The sequence below is a fragment of the Terrapene carolina genome, unplaced genomic scaffold (assembly GCF_002925995.2).
Source record: "Terrapene carolina triunguis isolate 2854851 unplaced genomic scaffold, T_m_triunguis-2.0 Scaffold210, whole genome shotgun sequence".
In the NCBI taxonomy this organism is placed as follows: domain Eukaryota; kingdom Metazoa; phylum Chordata; order Testudines; family Emydidae; genus Terrapene; species Terrapene triunguis.
In genome coordinates, this window is record NW_020664561.1 from 38,908,327 (window position 1) to 38,929,667 (window position 21,341).

A 21,341-nucleotide genomic window follows, 5' to 3' on the forward strand; every position below is an offset into this window, starting at 1 on the left:
TTGCCAAACAACTCCGACAGAGGGGAAGGAGGGCGGGATGTGGACTACATCTGAGCAACACATCTCGAAGGCAGCCAGTTACAGAACAGGTAACTGTCCTTTTTTCTTCGAGTGATTGCTCATGTGTATTCCACTATAGGTGACTCCAAGCTATACCTGATGGAGGTGGGTAGGAGTTTAAGCGTCAAGTTTTAAGGGTTACCCGGGCGGAGCACCGCCCTACCAAACCCTGCGTAATCCCGTGTTTGGGAGATGATCACATAGTGCGATGAGAAGGTATGGACAGAGGACCACATAGCAGCCCTACATATGTCCTGAATAGGGATGTGAGCCACATATGCCGCTGATGAGGCCTGGGCTCTCGTCGAATGAGCCTTCACTATAGGAGGCGGGGGAATCCCTGCCAGGTCGTAACAGGCGCAAATGCATGAGGTGATCCAGTGGGAGATCCGCTGGGTGGAGACCGGACGCCCCCTCATGCGCTCGGCTGATGCAATAAACAGCTGGGGGGGACTTCCTAAATGGCCTGGTTCTGTCTAGGTAAAAAGCCAGCGCTCTACGCACAGCTAACATGTGCAGGCGTCGTTCCTCATTGGAGGAATGGGGCTTAGGACAGAGGACCGGGTGGAAAATATCCTGATCCATGTGAAAAGCCGAGACTACCTTCGGCACGAAGGCGGGGTGAGGGCGGAGCTGAACCTTGTCCTTATGGAAGACCGTATACGGTGGTTCAGAGGTCAGGGCCCTGAGCTCGGAGACCCGGCGGGCTGAGGTGATAGCCGATAAGAACGCCACTTTCCACGATAAGTGGGACCACAAACATGTGGCTAAGGGCTCGAAAGGAGGCCCTGTGAGGCGGGAGAGCACTAGGTTCAGGTCCCAGAGTGGGACCGGGGGTCTGGAGTAAGGGAATGCCCGATCTAACCCTTTTAGAAACCGGGACATCACGTGATGTGAAAACACCGAAAGGTCCTGCACCGGGGGGTGGAAGGCCGAAATGGCCGCCAGGTGCACCCTGATCGAGGAGGGCGCCAGCCCTTGGGTCTTAAGGGACAGGAGGTAATCGAGGACCAGCTGGATAGATGCGGTAGAGGGAGAGGAACCTCTATCTCTCGCCCACATAGAGAACCGATACCATTCGGCCAGGTAGGTTCGACGTGTGGCGGTTTTCCTACTTGCCAGCAGGACCCGTCTCACATCCTCAGAACATCTCCCTTCCTCCTCATTCAACCACGGAGCAGCCACGCTGTCAAGTGGAGTGGGGCCAGGTTGGGGTGGAGGAGACAACCTTCCTCTTGTGAGAGAAGGTCCGGGCGGAGCGGCAGCCTGCAAGGGGGGGCCGCTAAGAGTTGCAGTAGGGTCCCGTACCAATGTTGACGGGCCCAGTCCGGGGCTATGAGGATAACCCGCGCCCCGTCTGACTTCACCTTCTGTAGGACTCTGTCTATCGGGGGAAGGGCGGGAAGGCGTACAACAGGGGACCCGACCATGGGAGCAGGAATGCATCTGATATCGCACCATCGCCCTCTCCCGCCCTGGAGCAGAATCGGGGACACAGGCGATTCTGGGCGGTGGCGAACAGGTCTACTTGGGGAGTACCCCACTGTAGGAAGATCCACCTGGCCACCTCCCTGTGCAGGGACCACTCGTGCTGTTGGGAGAAAACCCTGCTCAGGTGGTCCGCGAGCGTGTTGCTCTTGCCGGGCAGGTAAAAGGCCCGCAGGAGGATGTCGTGGGCTATACAGAATTCCCACAGGAGCTGGGCTTCCTGGCATAAGGCCCGGGAACGCGTGCCCCCTTGCTTGTTTACGTAATACATGGCTGTCGTATTGTCCGTGAGGACTCTGACCACCTTCCCCGGTATGTGCTGGCGGAAGGCAACGCATGCCAGGCGCACAGCCCTGAGCTCCCTGACATTTATGTGCAGGGTCAGTTCCTCGGGTGACCACATACTCTGGGGTCTTGAAGCTCCCCACGTGGGCTCCCCAGACCAGGTCCGAGGCATCCGACACTAGATCTAGTGAGGGAGGGGGCTCTCGGAAGGGGATATCCCGAAGCATGTTGCTCGGGAGGGACCACCATTGCAGGCTTTCCACCACCGTTGGCAGCACCGTGAGGACCGGGAGTACCGGGAGGCCAGCCAAGCTGAAGGGGCCTCATTCTGAGCCTGGCATGTCGCACCACAGAGGTGCATGCTGCCATATGGCCTAGGATTTGAAGGCACACCCGTGCCGTAGTTACCAGAAAGGCCGTGACAGAGGCGATGAGAGCTTTGAGCGTCTCGAATCTGTCCCGTGGGAGGGAGGCCGTGGCCACCCGGGAATCTAACAGCGCTCCTATGAAGTTTATTCACTGAACTGGGACTAACGTGGATTTCTCCTCGTTTACCACTAGGCCTAGAGCTGCGCAGGTGTTTAGCAGGAAGTTCATCTGCTCCTGCACCTGAGACCGAGACTTGCCCTTGAGCAGACAGTCATCGAAGTAGGGAAAGATCTGCAGCCCTTTCCTCCTGAGGTGGGCCGCCACCCCCACCATACACTTTGTAAAGACCCTGGGGGCAGTTGACAGGCCAAAGGGAAGGCCCGTAAACTGGTAGTGGTCCTGACCCACCAGGAAACGGAGGAAGCGCCTGTGACCCTCGAAAATGTGGATGTGAAAGTACGCATCTTGGAGGTCCAGAGCCATAAACCAATCCCCCGGGTCTAGGGATGGGATAATAGAGGCCAGGGACACCATGCGGAATTTGCAACGAACCAGGAACTGGTTGAGATTCCGCAGATTGAGGATGGGCCGAAGCCCGCCCTTCGCCTTCAGGATGAGGAAATACCTGGAGTAAAATCCCTTGCCCTGGAATTCCCGGGGTACTCTTTCCACAGCTCCCAGGGAGAGGAGGCACTCTACCTCCTGGCTGAGGAGGAGGGCATGCTCCAGGTCCCCGGCCAGCTCCCGGGATGATGGATGGTGGGGAGGGGGCGAAACGAACTTTAACCTGTACCCTTGGGAGTTGGTGCTGAGGACCCATCGGTCTGACGTTATACGGGACCATTGCAGTCGGAAGGCCGATAAACGGTTGGTAAAACTCAACTTTATTAACTGGGGGGGGGGGGAATACACTGGCAGCAGGCCTGGTGACCCCCTGCAATGAGTCAAAAATGCCGTTTCCTTGGCCTCTTGGCCTTCGAGGGCCCAGGTCGTGGGGCCGAACGGGACTGGCGTTGGGACCGACGCCGCTGCTCTCTCTGCCTCTTAGGCGGGGGCTCGTATCTGCCCCATGCCAGGGGAGCCGAGGGCTGCGGTCTGGGATTGTCCTTGGCCGGCGGGACATACAGACCAAGTGTCTGCAGGGTGGTGCGGGAGCCTCCTTCATCCCGTGCAGACGGGTGTCTGTCTGGTCTGCAAATAATGCTTTGCCATCAAATGGCAGGTCCTGCATTATAGACTGGGACTCCACCGACAGCCCCGAGAGGGAAAGCCACGATGCACGCCACATGGAGATAGCCGTGGCCATTGAACGAGCCGCCGTGTCAGCTGCGTCTGAGGCAGCCTGGAGAGCTGCTTTTGCTACTGCTGTACCCTCGTCGAGCAGCGCTTTGAACTCCTTCATGTCCTGCTCTTGAAGGGAGGGCTCGAATTTTGGCAAAGAGCCCCACAAGTTGAAGTCAAAGTGACTCAGGAGGGTTTGGTGGTTCGCCACCCTGAGTTGGAAACTGGCTAAGGAATAAACCTTTTTGCCAAACGTGTCCAGTCTCCTGGCCTCCTTATCCTTCGGGGTCGGTGCAGGCTGCCCGTGCCGTTCACGGTCGTTCACCGACTCCACCACCAAAGAGTTCGGAGTGGGGTGGGTTTAAAGATGCTTGTGCCCTTTTGTTGGCATGAAGTATTTATGGTCCGCCTTCTTAGAGATAGGCGGCAGGGAAGCCGGGGTTTGCCATAGGCCCGTGGAAATGTTTGCCACCCCCTGGTGAAGTGGCAGTGCCACGCAACCCGGTGCTGAGGAGGAAAGGACATTGAAAAGATTGTCTGATGGTTCCTCAATCTCCTCCGCCTGTAGGTGTAGAATGGCGGCTACAAGCCGTAGGAGCTCCTGGTGCGCCTTGAAATCCTCTTGAGATGGAGGAGGCGGTGCCACTATGGACTCATTCGGTGCCTGCAGGGCAACTGGGACGGACCTGAGAGCATCGGGCAGTGCTGGTATGCCACCATCCGCATCAGGGTCCGGTTGCAGTGCCGTTGGCGCCAAGACAGGGACGCAGAGCGAGTTTGGGATGCCCCAGCCACGGAGCGAGGCCTTGGCGGTGCAGGTGCCTGGGGCCACAGTGCCCATTGGCACCACTGTCCTTGCCATGGTGCCCCTTGCCACTGCCCCGCCTGGGGTCCCACCAGGGTTATTTGTTCCTGGGGAGCGGTGAGGCCCGGGGAGGGGCGGCTGGGAGCCGAGGCAGAGGTGGCCGAGGATCGCACGGTGCTGTGGGAGCGGCTTGACCGGTGCTGTCCATGCCGGCTCCTGCCATGGGATTTTGACCTTGACGATGAATAGGTGTAGACGTCGGAGGGCATATCCCTGGACTCCCTTCGGTGGCTCCGGGCGCGGCGTCGCGGTGCCGGTGAGTGCCAGGATGCATTCCGAACGTGGCGATCGTCGTGGTATGATCGGTGGTGCTGTCGGCGTCGAGATCCGCTCTCACTCGACACTTCCCATGCCAGCGCCTGCTGCCTCTGCGGGTTGAGGACGACTCAGGTGATTCACTCCCAGGCGACTCCGACAATGGAGTAGAGGTATGTCTGGGGCTACAGGAGGGCCCGGCAAATCGGAAGGAGGTCTCCACAACCGACGTAGCCGGTGAGGGCTGGAAGCCCAACGATGGTTTCCCTCGGGACCGGGGCCTCACCTCGGATAGTCCACTCGGTACTGACATGGTGGGGACGTCGCGCGCCGCCTGGGCTGCCTCCGGCGTGGAGGGGACCCGTATCAGTGGGGAGGTCCGTGCAGACGGGGCCGGACTACTCCGCTGTGCACGAGTCGGAGAGCTGGGCCCCGACAGGGATCGTGGGCTGGCCAACTCAGGTCCGGCCTCACCCCTGTCCTTCTCACGGCGTCGCTGGGATTTGCCCTGCTTCTTGGCTGGGGAGCGGTGCTGACTGGTGGATGGGGCTTCGCTCCGCACAGATGATGCGGTACCTAGGGCCTGGTCGGGTCGGCGCGCCGGTGCCGGGGCCAATGCCGATTCCATAAGGTGGTCCGGAGACGAATCTCGCGTTCACGTTTAGTCCGGGGCTTAAACGATTTGCAAATTTTGCACTTCTCTCTTATGTGAGACTCGCCCAGACAGCGAAGACACTCGGAGTGCAGATCGCTTCTGGGCATGGAATTGTGACAGGAGTCGCACGACTTGAAGCCTGGGGCACGGGGCATGCCCCGAGCCAGGCTACCAACTAGAGAAGCTATCTATCGACGAACAAGTACCACTAAGGCTAGAAGCGCTGCAGCCAAGGCTGGAGCACAAAGTTCCGACTACCTTCACTGGCGGCAAGAAGGAACTGAGGGTGAGGGGAGCATGCAGCCCCCTTTATGGCGCGATATACCGGCACCACTCCAGCGGTCGTAGTGGTGCTCCCCCAGTACGGGTACTGCTAAGGGAAAAACTTTCGGCACCGGTGCACGTGGCGAGCACGCACACCTATAGTGGAATACACATGAGCAATCACTCGAAGAAGAACTGAGAGGATGCGGGGCTGGCAGCACCCCTTATACTGGCACATATGCATGCAGCATCAGAGAGCACAAGAGCCAGCCCGATAGATACCACTGAGGGGAAAATTTCCAGCAACGGTGCATGCGGCATGTGTGCACCTAAAGTAGAATGAACATGAGCCAGCACTCGAAGAAGAAATAATCATATGTTTGCCTAGCAATAATTGTATACATAATACATATATAAACACACAAATCATTCAAATACCACTTCTAGAAGATTATATTTCTGAAAATTACACTGTGGCAAAGGAAGTGCCAATTTGCTTGTTCTGCAGTGACATTCCTTAAATAATGATTTGCTTTCCTGGGACAATACTTCTGGAAATGTCAAGAAATACTTCTTAATATTTTTTGTCTAAAGTCAAAATGATACTTCTGGCTTTAAATATGTCAACATTAAAAAAAAAATCACAAACAAAAGTGTAGCCTCAAGGAATCAATCTGAAAGAAAAAAGTGCAAGCTTCCCCTTTTCTTGTTTAGGGCTGGCTCTCCCTCCTCCTTCTACCACCTCCTGCTTTTCTATTGTTTTACGCCTCAGTTTTGCAAGCTGATCCATGCAGACAGACCTCCGTGTTTGTATAGATGCCCACTGACATACAGGAGTTTTACACAGATTAAAGGATCCTTTAGTGGGGCTCCATCTGGGTGCAGAAATCTTCCAGTACAGAGCAGTTTGCAAGCTCAAGGCCCTAGCCTATCAGTTCCTCTTTGGGGCTGAGCCCTTTTCTTAGTAAAGCCTACCATGTTTTACCTGCATGTATAAATAATAGTAAGTTAGTCATATTACTGCAGAACTGCTGCACAGACCAAATGCTCCACCCTGGTTGTGTGTAATGCATATAAGGGCTAAAGATTCTTGGCTTGCATTGTAAAACTGATAATAGAACTCTTTTGGAATGATTCTGCCTCCTGCATAGTAACATCAATCAATTGAGAAGCAATCCTGGCAGAGACTCAAGACTGCTCATTCAGGTCTGAAGAGGTCATGTGAAAGCATAAATGAAAAAGGGGTGAGGAAGAAATGAAAACAGCTATTCAAATACCTGTCCGGTACAGTTCTGTAGCACCCCTAAAGAATCGGGGCAAAGTTGCCTCCAATAACATAATAAAGTCTTCAAGCTCTTCAGTGACTCCCACTAGGAAGAATTCATTAATCAGGTTGTACTTGGCTTGTTCCAAAGCCCATCTGCTCCCCACATTCCTAAAATGATAAAAAGTAATTACAGCAAGGTTCTGAAGTCAGCCAAGAATTCTTGATTCCTAGATGTAGTTTTCTTCACATCATCTTTGCACAGGCAAGAGAGAGACTCATTTTAAAATCACACCCATCTCTAATTTCCTTTACCTAACTTCCCCTCCCCAGTTTCTCTCACCTGTGACTAGGTCAACACCAAACCCAAACGTCATGGATTACGGCTTTACAAGGCTGCTCACAACAGTCTCTTGCTAATACTAACACCTCACCCACTAGGGTTTAGCAATTATATGGTTATTCCTTTAATTAATTCAATTTCTAAAATTTTACTTTTTCTGTGCCTCAAGAATTAAGTGGTCAGAACTACCATTTTTTGCCTACTCAAAAAATGGAGTGTGGGGGGCACATGCCCTCCTTTTTTAATGCTCTGATAAATATCGTCTCATAATTCCTCTGATTTAGCAAGTCTTATTCATTACCATAGTTAAATACCCATATAAAAGCAAAGCTGGCCTTACAGAGGAGAAAGAATAGAGCTGTCATCTCTCCCACTTTTATGGTTTCATTGCCAGAGAGGAAAGGGGGGATAGAGGGGCTCAAAGCTTCTTCTTCCTCAGGTCCCACTGCCAGACTGGGGTACATGGGGCTTGCCCACATTATACAGAGTTTGCACTTGAGTACAAGTCCCCAAGTGGCCACCTGCTTTGCTTGTGATTAAATCCACTAAATTTAGGTATAATAGACTTGATAATAATGCTCCGTGTCTTCACTCAGAACCTTTCAGTATATTTGTTTCCACTGACAGCAGTTAGCAACTTCTCTATCACTGAATGTTAAAAGGATTTGAATGGAATTGTTGTACACGAATAAGTCATTTTCAAACTTACATTCCCTGGAGACTTCCTTAAAGTACATGGCTCTTGTATAAGAAACAAAAATGCTTGATCCACATGTACAGTTAATTCTTATCAAATTTCATTTCACCTTCTAACCACTAAGCTGCATTTATTATTGAGAGTTTGGCAAACAGCTTAGCAAAACAGCACCTTAAACCAAGCTACTTATATCATTTTCCCTCTGTATAAAACTCAAATAGCTTGAGCAGGAGAACACTTAGTTCAGACAAACATGTACACTAAGATTTAGCCGGATTCAACAAGAAGTTGTGGCTATTGAATCCGTAATACTGGAGTCTATAATGGAAATGCTGATTTTTAGTTATAGAATTGTTTGCACACTTCTATAACGTCTATTACAAAACAAATGTCTTTTAAACTTATTCCTTGGAAAATAGTTGCATGAATCTTTTAAAGTCAAATACCTTTGGAAGGTAAACTCACAAAGTACACATCAGTGAATTACATGCTGGTATACTCCAGATGCTCTCATTCTTTCTCAACATCTAACCCTCCACCACACATTCACTTATTAAATATAGATTATAGTGATAATATACTTGATTATCCGCTTAAACCAATTTTATCTCCCTACCAGCATTCTGAGCTGTGGCCACAGAAGAATGGAATTTGAAGCCAAAGTTTCTCTGGAGCACAGTCTGAGCCTCCAGCTGCTACACATTCATCAAAGGTCTGGAACAAAGACAAAGTTGCACAGTGAGCTATAAACCCCAGCCTTACATATCAAACACCTTACCATGGCTAGTTGTTAAATGTGCTGGGGATAGCGGAATACAAGATGTGGGGGAAAAGAGAAAATGTATTTTTTTTTCAAGCTTTGTTTTCAAAATACCGTATAAAGAGAATCTATTGGTCTTAACATTTTGTGATTGAAATTAACTGACTGCTTTAAGTCCTGCTTGTATGCTCTGCAGAAAAGCAAGACTATATATTGTTAATATTACAGTTTTTCCTTATTAAAAAAATCATAACAATGGTCCCAAATGCTGAAATAACATTACTGCAAAATGGAGTGGGGATTGGATCATAACTGTATAATACAGTGAATTTTTTGTTTTTATAAAAGATATGGTAAAATAGTGGTAGACTATTGAGCCTACCAACAAATTACTGGTATCTCTTTTCAAATCTGAATCTATAAAAGATGGTTACTTACCTTTGTGTAACTGTTATTCTTCGAGATGTGTTGTTCACTTCCATTCCAATCAGGTGTGTGCACACTGCGTGCACAGTCGGAAACTTTTTCCCTTAGCAGCTTCCGTCGGGTCAGCTAGGGAGCCCCTTGGAGTGGCGCCTTCATGGTGCTCAATATATGACCTTGCGGACCCGACCCCGCTTCAGTTCCTTCTTGCCGGCTACTCCGACAGAGGGGAAGGAGGGCAGGTATTGAAATGGACGTGAACCCCACTTCTCAAAGAACAACAGTTACAAGAAGGTGAGTAACCGTCTTTTCTTCTTCGAGTGCTTGTTCATGTCGATTCCCAATCAGGTGACTCCCAAGCTCTCACCCGGGGGAAGAGGCTGGAGTTAAGGAATCACTGACTGGAGCACCGCTCTACCGAGAGCTGCGTTGTCTCTAGCATGCTGGGTGATGGCATAGTGGGTGGTAAACGTGTGCACCGAAGACCAGGTTGCCGCTCTGCAGATCTCCTGGGATGGGCACCTGGGTCAGGAAAGCGGCGGACGAGGCTTGAGCTCGTGTCGAGTGGGCCGTAATAGATGGAGTTGGGACCTTAGCAAGGTCGTAGCAGGTACGGATGCTGTCCGTGATACAGGAAGAAATGCGTTGTGAGGAGACCGGAAGCCCCTTCATCTGGTCTGCCACTGCTACAAACAGTTGGTTCGACTTTCTGAAAGGCTTCATGCGCTCAATGTAGAATGCTAGCGCTCTACGCACACCTAGTGAGTGAAGCCTCTGCTCCTGTGCAGTAGCATGTGGCTTGGGATAGAAGATTGATAAAAAAATGTCTTGGCCAATATGGAATTGGGATACTACCTTGCGCAGGAAGGCCGGGTGCGGCCTGAGCTGTACTTTGTCCTTATGGAAGACTGGGGGGTGGGGAGACGGGTTGGAGGTTAACGCTTTTAAGTCTGACACCCTCCTGGCTGATGTGATGGCAACCAGGAATGCCACCTTCCACGAGAGATACAGAAGGGAGCATGTAGCCAGTGGTTCGAATGGGGCCCCCCATTAGCCTAGTGAGGACCAGATTGAGATCCCAAGCAGGTACCGGTGGTCGGGACTGTGAATATGGTCTTTCCATACCTTTCAGGAAACAGCCCACCATACGGTTGGCAATACCGAGCGCCCCAACTCTCCCGAATGGAATGCTGAGACGGCCGTGAGGTGTACTCTGATGGATGATCCTGCCAAACCTTGCTGCTTCCGGTGCAGTAGATACTCCAGGATGAACGGTATAGATGCTTGAAGTGGAGGTATGCGACTCTGCTCACACCAGCACGAGAACCTTTTCCACTTAGCTAGGTAAGTGGCCCTGGTGGAAGGTTTCCTGCTACCAAGCAGCACCTCTCTCAACGTGCATTGGAGCTCCATTGGGTTTAACCATGGGTGGAGCGGTAGAGTGATTAGGGTGTCCACTGACAGCTCCAGAAGCGTGGTGTACCAATGTTGGTATGGCCACACAAGGGCCAGCAGAATTGCCTCCGCCTTGTCTCTGTGGAACTTGAGCAGTACCTTGTGGACGAGTGGTATCGGCAGGAAGGCATACATTTGATGGTCTCCCCAGGGTAGCAAGAACACATCCGAGATAAGAGCCAGGACTGTGCTTTTGGAAAGAGCAAAACGGTGGACACTTCCTGTTGCTCCTGGTGGCGAATAGGTCTACCCGGGGAAAAACCCACCTTTGAAAGAGGGAATGTATGACGTCTGGACGGATGGACCACTTGTGGTTGCGGAACGACCTGTTGAGGTGGTCCGCAAGCTCGTTCCATACTCCAGGGAGATAGCCCATTCCATTCACCTGGAAGTGTCCTGTACAAAAACCCCACAGCTGGAGAGCCTCCCAACAGAGAGGGGAGGAGTGGGCTCTGCCCTGTTTGTTTATGTAAAACATGGCCGTGGTGTTATCGGTCAGCACTGCCACACACTGACCTTGTAATCGGGTCCGCAAGGTCAGGCAAGCTAGTCTCACCACTCTGAGCTCCTTTATATTGATGTGGAGCAGGATCTAGGACTGCAACCACCAGCCCTGTGTCTGTAGATCTCCTGCGTGGGCCCCCCAACCCAGGTCTGACGCGCCCGTTACTAAGATCATGGACGGTTGAGGGATGCTGAATGGGACTGCTTCGCAGACCATGCGAGGGTCCAGCCACCAGCATAGGGTATTTAAGACTTGCTCCAGCACTGTTACTACCAAGTCCGAACTGTCTCGAGATAAGCTGAGGTGAGCCATGCCTGGAGTGGTCTGAGCCTCAGCCTGGCATGCCTGACCAAACAGGTGCATGCCACCATGTGTCCAAGGAGACTGAGGCATGTCCTCATGGTTGTGATGGGGTATTGCCTGATAATCTGAATGATGCCTGTCAGTGCTTGATATCTGGACTCTGGTAGTATCGCTCTTCCCTGAACCGAGTCCAGCACCGCCCCAATGAATTCTATTTGTTGGGTCGGTGACAGCATCGACTTGTCCACACTGAGGAGCAGTCCTAGTCTCTGGAAGGTCTCTCTGACTAACTGGATTTGGGACTCCACCTGCTCCCTGGAGCGCCCCCAGAGCAGCCAGGCGTCGAGGTAGGGATAAACCTTTCTCTTGCGGAGAAAGGCCGCAACTACCGACACGCACTTGGTGAACACCCGGGGGGGACCTTCAATGCACCGTGAACTGATAGTGTTTGTGGTCGACAACAAACCTCAGGAAACGTCTGTGGGCCAGCCAAATGGCTATATGGAAGTGTGTCTTTCATGTCGAGGGCAGAGTACCAGTCCCCTGGATCCAGGGAAGGGATAATCGTGCTCAGGAAGACCATGCGGAACTTCAACTTTACCATGAACTGACTGAGCCCTCGCAGGTCTAAAATGGGTTTGAGATCCCTCCTTTGCCTTGGGGATTAGGAAATAGTGGGAGTAGAATCCCTTGCCCCATAGCTCCTGAAGAACCTCCTCCGCTGCCCCTATGGCGAGGAGCGATTGCACCTCCTGGATAAGGACTTGCTCATGAGAAGGGTCCCTGAAGAGGGATGGGGAAGGGGGCGGAGGGGGGGGGGAGGAGCAGAATTGGAGAGAATATCCCACTTCTACCGGGCGAAGACCCCAGCGGTCCGATGTTATATGGGACCACACACGGTAGAAGTGGGATAGATGGTTCAGAAAGGTAAGGACCCAGGATAGTGGCGGGTATGCTGTCCTTGGGCGTCCCTTCAAAACCCTTGTTTGGGTCCCGATGGTGGCTTGGTCGGGCCCTGCCACTGGCCTGAAGGCGGGTTAGAAGGTCTATGCCTATTGTTCCCTACGGCGGTATGTGTCCTACGTTGGGCGAGGCTGATATTGTCTCTGCTGCTGCTGGGGTTGAGGCTTGAAAGGCTTTCTTCGGGTAGTAGGCGAGTTCATCCCCAGAGATTTCATCATTGAGGCTATGGAGCCTCGAGTCTGTCTGCTCCGAAAACAGTCCTGCGCCCTCAAAGGGAAGGTCCGGCAGGGTCTGTTGAACTTCCAGGGGAAGACCGGAAGCTTGGAGCCATGCGGTCCTCCTCATGACCACTCCATTGGAGATGGTACGTGCCACCGAGACTGCCGAGTCAAGGGAGGCCAGTAGGGATGCCCTGGCCACCGCCTTCCCCTCCTCGACCAGAGCTGAGAACTACGTCTTTGACGCTGCAGGGAGCAACTCTTTGTATTTGGACATAGAGTCCCAAGAGTTAAAGTTACATGCTGAGGATAGCCTGCTGGTTGGCTATCCTCAGCTGTAGGCCCCCTGCAGCATATACTTACCTGCCAAAGAGTTCTGTACATTTGGCCTCCTTAGCCTTGGGTGCGGCGCCTGTTGCCCTTGGCACACCTTTTCATTCACCGCTGAGACCACCAGGGAGCAAGGGTGTGGGTGGGAGAATAAAAAACTCATATCCCTTGGAGGCGACAAACTACTTTCTTTCCACTCCCCTGGCAGTGGGCAGAATGGAGTCTGCCACAGGGTCTTATTATTATTTTATTATTATTATAGGTAACACCACTCTGGAAGGACCCCTCTGGGGTGAGAATGTCCACCAGTGTGTCCTCTGATTCGGTTACTTCCTCCACCTCTAGGGTCATGTTACGGGCAATGCGGCAGAGCAGGTCCTGGTGTGCCCTGTGGTCAATGGGTGGAGGACCTGAAGCTGATGCTCCTGCCACTGCTTCATCAGGCGAGGATGATGAGGAAGCACGTGGGAGTACAGGGGTCCTCACGGCTCTCTAGCTGCCCGGGTTGTTCCTGGGTTCTGTTAGACTTCTCCATTGGTCCACCTGGTTGAATGCATCCTGGGCTATGGCTGGTTCTGGAGTTAGTTCCGCTGACTCCCCTGTAGTATGAGGGGGTGGTCTGAAGAGGGTCGCATCCATAACTCGAGGGGTAGGTCTACCCATCGGTGACCGGGAAGGGTGATGTCCTGAGGCCACTGACCTAGAAGCCCTCAAAGGGGTACCCTGGACCTGATGGTAAGCCCAGGGGGTCCAGAAGGGCCATTTTGGGGGGGGGGGAAGGCCACTGCGGCTGCCAGGCCACTTATACGTCTCTTTGGTGCTTACTGGACCTATATGTCTACTGTGCCTTGAGTAATATGAGTTGGCCTCCGAGTCTGAAGATCCCGAGGGCTATGACCACGGCGGTGCCGACGATCCCTGCACTGGCAGTCAGTGCCGTGAAGAGGAGGTCAGGGAATGGTGCGGTGACGATCGCGTCGAAGGTCGGTGCTGGCTATCCCGCGACCGAGACTGGTGCCAGGGAATGGCTGCTGTGCTCCGGGGCCATGTGTTGGTGCTGGTCCTGTGAGGGTGTTCTAGATCAGTGCTGACTCCTCGGTGCCGGAGATATATCTCGTCGTGCTCCCAGTGTTATGCGATCTTGTACCGAGGCCAGTGCATGTTGCGGCGATGGGGACCTGGAATGGTGCCGGGAACAGTGCCAGTCCGTCCGGCGACAAGGAGAGCCTCATCATCGCGGGCTTGCCTCTAGCTGGTACCCGTCTAGGCGGTGCTGGAGGCTTCTCTTTAACAGCTGGTGGCTGAGGCGCAGTTATTTCAATGAGCTCCTTAGCAGCTTCAAAAGTGTCTGGAGTGGAGGGGGGCTCCAACACTTCCGCCAGGCACTGCCCCGCTGGATAGTCACTAAGTGCCGGGCTCAACAGTGCTGTCTGGGGTGCTGGAATCAACGGCACAAGCTCTTGGTGCTTGGGAGCAGAGTCTTTCCTCTGGAGCAGCAAAGCCTCCCCTGATGGTGTCGCAGTTCTCTGAGGAGAGCGCCCTCCGTCCGCCTTCTTATGGCACTTGTGGGGCACCGGAGACGTGGAACAGTGCCAGGGATCTTGGGTGCCGAGGGTCTCTCGCGCCAGAGTCCTTCCTTGGCACTGATTCATGGATTGTTGGACGGAGTGCAGCTTCCAGCAGTAACTGTTTTAAATGGAAGTCACGCTCCTTTCTAGTTCTAGGCTTGAAAGCCTTACAAATCTTGCAGCACTCAGACTGATGCGCCTCTTCTAGATACCTCAGGCACAAGTTGTGGGGATCACTATTAGGCATAGTCTTTCGGCATACACTGCAAGACAAACCCTTGGACTTGAGGCATGCCCCGAAGCCCAAGGCGGGGTGAGGGGAGAGAAACGATCCCACGCACCAATTTCTATGCTAACTACAAACAATAATACACTAACTACTAAAACTGGGTTCTCAAACTGGGGGTCGGGACCCCTCAGGGGGTTGCGAGGTTATTACATGGGGGGTCGCGAGCTGTCAGCCTCCACCCCAAACCCCAATTTGCCTCCAGCATTTATAATGGTGTTAAATATATAAAAAAGTGTTTTTAATGTATAAGGGGAGGGTCACACTCAGAGGCTTGCTGTGTGAAAGGGGTCACCAGTACAAAAGCCTGAGAACCCCTGTACTAAAAGAAGAAACTGGGTTGAACTAGGTATTAGGCTAAGGGAATACTTGCAAGCAAGTGAAACACAGTTCCAATGTCACCATGGACGGTAAGAAGGAACTGAAGGGGGGTCAGGTGGGTCATATATTGAGCGCCATGAAGGCGCCACTCCAGGGGGCTCCCTAGCCGACCCGACGGGAGCTGCTAAGGGAAAAAATTTCTAACGACCGTGCACGCAGCACGCGCACACCTGATTGGAATCGATGTGAACAAGCACTCGAAGAAGAACTTAAAATACTATGGCTCCAAGTTAGGGTAGACATGAAAGTAAGTTACTACATCCAACTTCACTTTGAAGAAAAAAAAAAACTAGACACACGACATCATTCTGCACACATGGATACCTGCAGTGAAGCATAGTGTTTCAAGCTTATAATGTCAGTTACAATAAAAGTTCTATTAACATTGGAGGGAAATTAGTATTAAAAACATGCTATCCATACAGTAGTCAGAAACTCAAGTATTTATGATTTCTCCAAGCCAGGTATAGGATACATGTTTAGAGTACAGTACTATTTTTATTCTGTGGAAGTATATTATACTTTGAAGACAGCTTTTTACAATATTTCTTGTGTTCTGTGCAATTAAAAACATTACTGTTTTGATAAGTTCATCAAACCTATGAAGTGAAAATAAATTGGGGAAAAGATTTAAAAAATATAAGACTTGCATTTGTTTAATTTTAACTGACTATAGACCCAGTAAGATTTAGGACTCTACCGCTCTTGTAACTGTTGTTAGGAATCCAACCCAAGATGCAGACACTTACAAGCAGATTGCTTGAAATTGCTGCAGTTTGGTAAAATCATGCATTTCCAAATAAAGCTTTGCCCATACTTCAGTAAAATATATTTGAGCATTTTCCCTAGTGCAGAACTTTAAGGTGTTCACAATTCAGCACTGATAATGTGGCATCTCACTGAAATGATGCTTTTCTGAAAGATAAACACGTTTTAACCTGAGTCACAAAACAATTTAAGAATCTGCCCAGCTCAGAGTGAGGCGGTTAGCATCTTAAAAGTTGCCAGAGAGAAAGATTTATGCTTGAAATGACAGAGGAAAAAGATGATTTTCTTTTTTCCTCTTTCATGAGTGCTATTTATCCACTCTAAGTATTTATACAGCATCAATCAACATATCTAAGCATTGACCTGTCCTGGGCACATTTCCCGACCTGTGCAGACATATGCCAAATATGAGTTGGAATTTATCAGCCGATAAGATTTCTCCATCACCACAGGTCACTTTGTAGTTAAAGCTAAAAACAGCTAAATAATTTCCTAAATAAAACAAAATGAAGACATCCACCTCCCATTCTCTCCTCCACCTACATCTTGACAGCTATATCAACAGAAATTCTAACATAGAAACTTTTGTACTTAAGAGATTCTGTTCTCATAGCCAAGATATTCATTTTACTCTGGGATGTTCAACAGAAAGATAATAGTTCTTCCCTGTCCATGTAGCAAAATAAGAATGCCACTCAAATTACTGTACACTGTAAGTCCTCTATACTAGCTGAACCTCTATTAGAATTCCCTTAAACCATGATGGGATATCAGTAAGAGGAACTGCCATGCAAAACGCTTTTCTATTTTGGAAAATGGATAATGATGAACTTCATCTGCATACGCATAATGGTGGTGGTGATGGTTGTAAGGTACATAGAGACTAATTAAGGATATAACCAGCTTCCATTATAATGGTTATTTCTGTCCCTCAATAATTTTAGTTTGGAATTAGATTACATTTGTTTACCAAAACAATGGCACTATTTTATCAAATACTTCACATTGTTGTTCCTTGATAATAATGTTTTGTATGTTGTTTAATAAGAAAAGCATATAACATAGTCAGCTTATAATTACATTAGACATATACGTGGACCTACATTTGAGGCTGGTCAACATGTACGTAATTATAGGCATCTTTTAGAAGGGTTTGTGCTTTCTGTGAGTTTACTGATAAAAGAGCAGTATTTCTTTTGGGTTAGAGTTAAGGCTGCACTGTAATGAATATGCATTTGGAACTTGGTAAGAATTATTATTACTAGAAAGCCTGTGCTGTCACATGGGGGTAATTTGTAAAGTCATGTGTGTAAGAAAAGCCAAATATGGCTGAGAACTTAAGTTGGGTGGTAACAGACTGTGAAATCCAGTGATGACTAAACCTGGTAATATTCTGAACATGACTGGATATTTCTATTGCTTTCGACTCACAAACATTCTAGGCTTCAGAGTGACAAGCTTAGAAGCTCGTTATACAGATGTAGGCTGGGTAAAGTTATATCATCCTTAACTAGTTGCTTATTTACTTAACAATTTTTAAGGAACGTGATTGATAAGAGACAAACTTAACTCTTAGCAATCTTAACTGGTTTTCTAAATGTAAGTTTTTGATTTTGGATTGTATCAAGAAAAATCATATCAAATAAGCAGCTAAACTGTCTTGCTGAAAAACATGCAGAAGATGCTATAGTACTGTTAATGCTTAAATTAGTGGCTCTTTGGAAGTTATCTAAAGTCATATGTAAAATGACACAATTCAGATGGGATTCAGAGATATATAGTAAATGATTATGGTGATGGATACTCTGAATTTTATATCTGATGCAAGTAAAATTGTCATTCTTTTGTTAAGTAAAGCTTCCTCAAAACACTTTGAAAAGGTTGCATGGGCAGCATTATAATCTGAATTATTACAAACAGTGAAAGAAATTAAAGCTTGGTGACAAAATTTTATCTGGGTAGAATAGAGTGCTTGTGGGACAATTCAAACGCGTATGGCAAAACCAGTAATATCTAAAATCAAAATACATTTATGTTAGCTAAAGTGACATGATAAAAGATTGAAAACAAGAGCCTGAAGTACAAGAACAGAGAATTATTAAGTAACACATTAGGAAGGTTTAAATTGAAACTAATGATAATAGCTCTAATCTCTGAAGGAAGTTATTTAAAGTGCATTCTATTCTGAAAAGATTCCATAGAAGTGGCATTGTGGGTTTTTGGCTTATTGGTTCTTAATAAATGCACACCAGATGTGTTCAGATTACAAATTACACCTAAAATGGTGTTTTATTTTTTGTTTTTTAATTAACTTCCAGTCCAGTAAACTTATCCTGGAATCACAGTTAGTTCTCTTTACCTCAGACATCTCCACCAGTGAAAAGTTCTGCAGGCCAAATTATGCCTCCAATGACACTGTAACCTCACTACCTTCAGTAGCTTTGCATAAGGGAATTAGAAGTAAACAACCCACACATAGAATAGAATAGAATTCAGTCCATTCACTCTTGGCTGTGCTGAGTCTGCACCGCTAACAGAATTTACACCTCCACAAAACATTAGGTCAGGGAGTTTTCAATGAACTTTAGACTCTTCAGTTGTAAGGAAGATTTATTGTTATCCCAAGTCTATCTTAGAGCTTTACTCTCCATGTCCAACTAATATATGCTACACTAATATATGTATACTCTCAATTGAACTCAGATTAAATAAAATCAAAAATCCATGTATGAGAAGTTTTATAAAGTGGACATTTTTCTAGGTGGTCTTAAATAATGTTTTAAAAGTGCAAGTCTTCATGGAGTTACGTAAGAATATAAGACTGGCCACAGTGGGTCAGACCAAAAGGTCCATCTAGCTCAGTACCCTGTCCTTCTGAAAGTGGTCAATGTCAGGTGCTTCAGAGGGAATGAACAGAACAGGCAATCATCAAGTGATCCATCCTGCTGTCCACTCTCAGCTTCTGGCAATCAGACAAATCTGTCCAGTCAATATTAATTTTTTTTACTGCAAACGCAAGAGAGAGGGAAAAAAATGGAGCCAAATTAATGCCTTAACTGATGTGATTTTTTTTAAAGCAACCTTAAGATATCAAAAGTATTCCTTTCATATCCAGGGTCTGATAGAAGACAAAACAGTATACTGTAAGTGGAACAGTTTTATTATACAATACTAGTTTTAATTCTGTCAGATACATGTCCAGTGAAATAACAATTCAATATTTAATTTGCCAAATGACTTTTTTCCCCAACCATTTCCAATCATTGTTTGAGGTTGAAAATAAAGAAAACCCTGGATCTAATGTCCTCCTATATCACTTCAGGACAGATCATAGCAGAGAATGCACAGAGGTGGACTTAGTGCCCACAATCTGTATAAGGTGATGATTTAGTACTTTTTAACTATCAGTGGAGTAAAAGCAGCTATACACAAAGGAACAGAGTAGGTTATAAAGTCAAGACCTATACTCCCCCTCCTTTAAAAAAAAAAATCTGATATATATCATACCATCACTATAGCAAGTCTACAAAGGACACATTTTAAATTCTTATTTTCAGATACTGTTCTGCTTGAAGTTTTCATACTTATTCTTTAACCTAGAAAAGATTTTCCCTAAGGAAAGCTTACAGGAAATTCATTAGGCATATTTTGAGTTGGTTAAATGTTAAAAATGCTTTTCAACAGTAAAAGCACCTGAACAGTTGCTTGTACTCAGGATCTTCAAGTTATCTTCAAACTTAGCACATATGCTGTTACAATCAAGGCTTTGCAACATTTGAAGGTAACACACTTGAAATAAAGTTCAGAATGTTCGAAAGCTTACAGGTAAAAACCCCACACTTAAAACACAAATGTCTTTATTTGCAGAACCCTCTCTCTACTCACATGGTAGAGTCTGGTGAGTGGAGGTGGGATGCAGGGGCAGCAGATGGAGCCAAAACCTTAGTAACAGAGGCAGAGCTACTTCTAACTAAGGAAGCAAGGAGGAGCAGCGGCTTCCAGATTAGTGGTCTTGCCAAAAAAAAAAAAAAAAAAAAAAGCTAATTTTAAAAAGTAAAAACTTACTTACTATGTCATTGTTTCTTTGCATTTGGCTCAGCTTGCATAATGAAAATAATCTATTTGGTTTGACTTTTGTTTAGTCAGTTTCCCAAGGTATTAGCATAACGGTGCACTATTTAGATTGCAAACATTGCAGAAAAAGTTTTTTGTTTAAAAATCCTGTGTTTCCACTGAAATTGAAAAAAAAAAAAAAAAAAAAAAGAATGGAAAAATTTCAGTTCTTAAGTTTTGAAAAAGCTTACTTTTACAAAACTTATATTTTGGGTCAAATTCAACCTCTTTAAAAACTGTGCATTCAGCAAATATATTACATTACTTTGCTTACTTATATGCAAGTACGATCCAAAGTGAGGCATTCCAACGGTATATATATTATAGTAGATATATAAATGCATCCTGGGATAAATAAATTATGGAATTAACAGGAAGCTGTAACCATGCTTGAGTAAGTGAGGTTTTGCTGTTTGAATATGCTAAATTAGGTCAGTCCAGGTCAGCTCTAAAGAAGGGTGGGAAAGTGCAGAACATGTATCTCTTGAACACCACAATTTTCAAATAGTGCACCTTGCATACGTTAAAGTCCTATTACAATATTAAGTGTTCAAAATCAACAGTATGATAGCATGTTCTGTTAGCATGATAGCTTTTGAGTGCAGGTTCAGTTCAGCTTCTTACAGGAATGGATTTCTGGATGCCTCTCATAGAATAGTCTTTTCATTTGATGCTTACAGCCTTGAATATTTACAACAATGACATCTGAGCTGAGATTTTTCAGACTTTTTAGCCCTAAATTAATTTGTTTGCAAAGTTTCAAGAAAATTCTTTCAGTTGTTTTTCTCAGAATTAGTCATTCAAATAAACGGTTGTTGACAAGAGGTCAGAATCTTGGATTTGCACTTCTTCAAAGGTCTAACAGCATATGGAGTTGTACACCTTGGTTCAAAACCAACATGAAATGGAGCATGCCCCCTACCAAAATCACCAGCATCACCATTGTTGATCCAAGAACAGCTCTGATTTTCAAACTTCACAGAAATTCAATGGTGTAATTTCAACGTTAAACCCACTAATATTTTGGAAACTTTTTTTTTTTTTTTTTATAAAGGAATATGGCTTTTGCCAGACCATATTTTAAAGCTGTTTTCAGATCAACTTTAGTACGAATAAAATATGAAAGCAGAATCTAAAGCTTAGGTTACCTTTTTATCCCCCTGTTTTCGCCTTCGTAGCCCTGGTCTGTAATCATCTCCAAACCGCAAAAAGTAATAATAAGAAACTAGTCGTTCTATAGGATCTCTTATGACATTAATGTAAATTGGTTTCTTTTTAACACCAAATCTGAAATAGAAAATAAATAAATAAAAATGTCAAACCAACGTTTTTTCTGCAGTATCTCAAAAATGTATTTACTGACATTAGGTAAAAGTAAAAGTGTATACATATTACAGACAGGAAATTTTAATCTTTAGTGCCAGGAAGTCAATATTTCACAT

The 21,341-nt window shown here is 47.3% G+C and overlaps 1 protein-coding gene across 1 annotated transcript in view; it reads right to left on the reverse strand.

Moving 5' to 3' along the window:
* Window positions 1-21,341, reverse strand: part of LOC112109877 (heparan sulfate 2-O-sulfotransferase 1) — a 180,996-nt gene that overhangs the window by 9,156 nt on the left and 150,499 nt on the right. The window contains exons 4-6 of the mRNA XM_024204597.2: window positions 21,048-21,186; window positions 8,443-8,540; window positions 6,800-6,957 (exon numbers count right to left, since the gene is read on the reverse strand). Of these exons, the coding sequence (XP_024060365.1) occupies window positions 6,800-6,957; window positions 8,443-8,540; window positions 21,048-21,186 (395 nt within the window). The remainder of the gene's footprint in view (window positions 1-6,799; window positions 6,958-8,442; window positions 8,541-21,047; window positions 21,187-21,341) is intronic.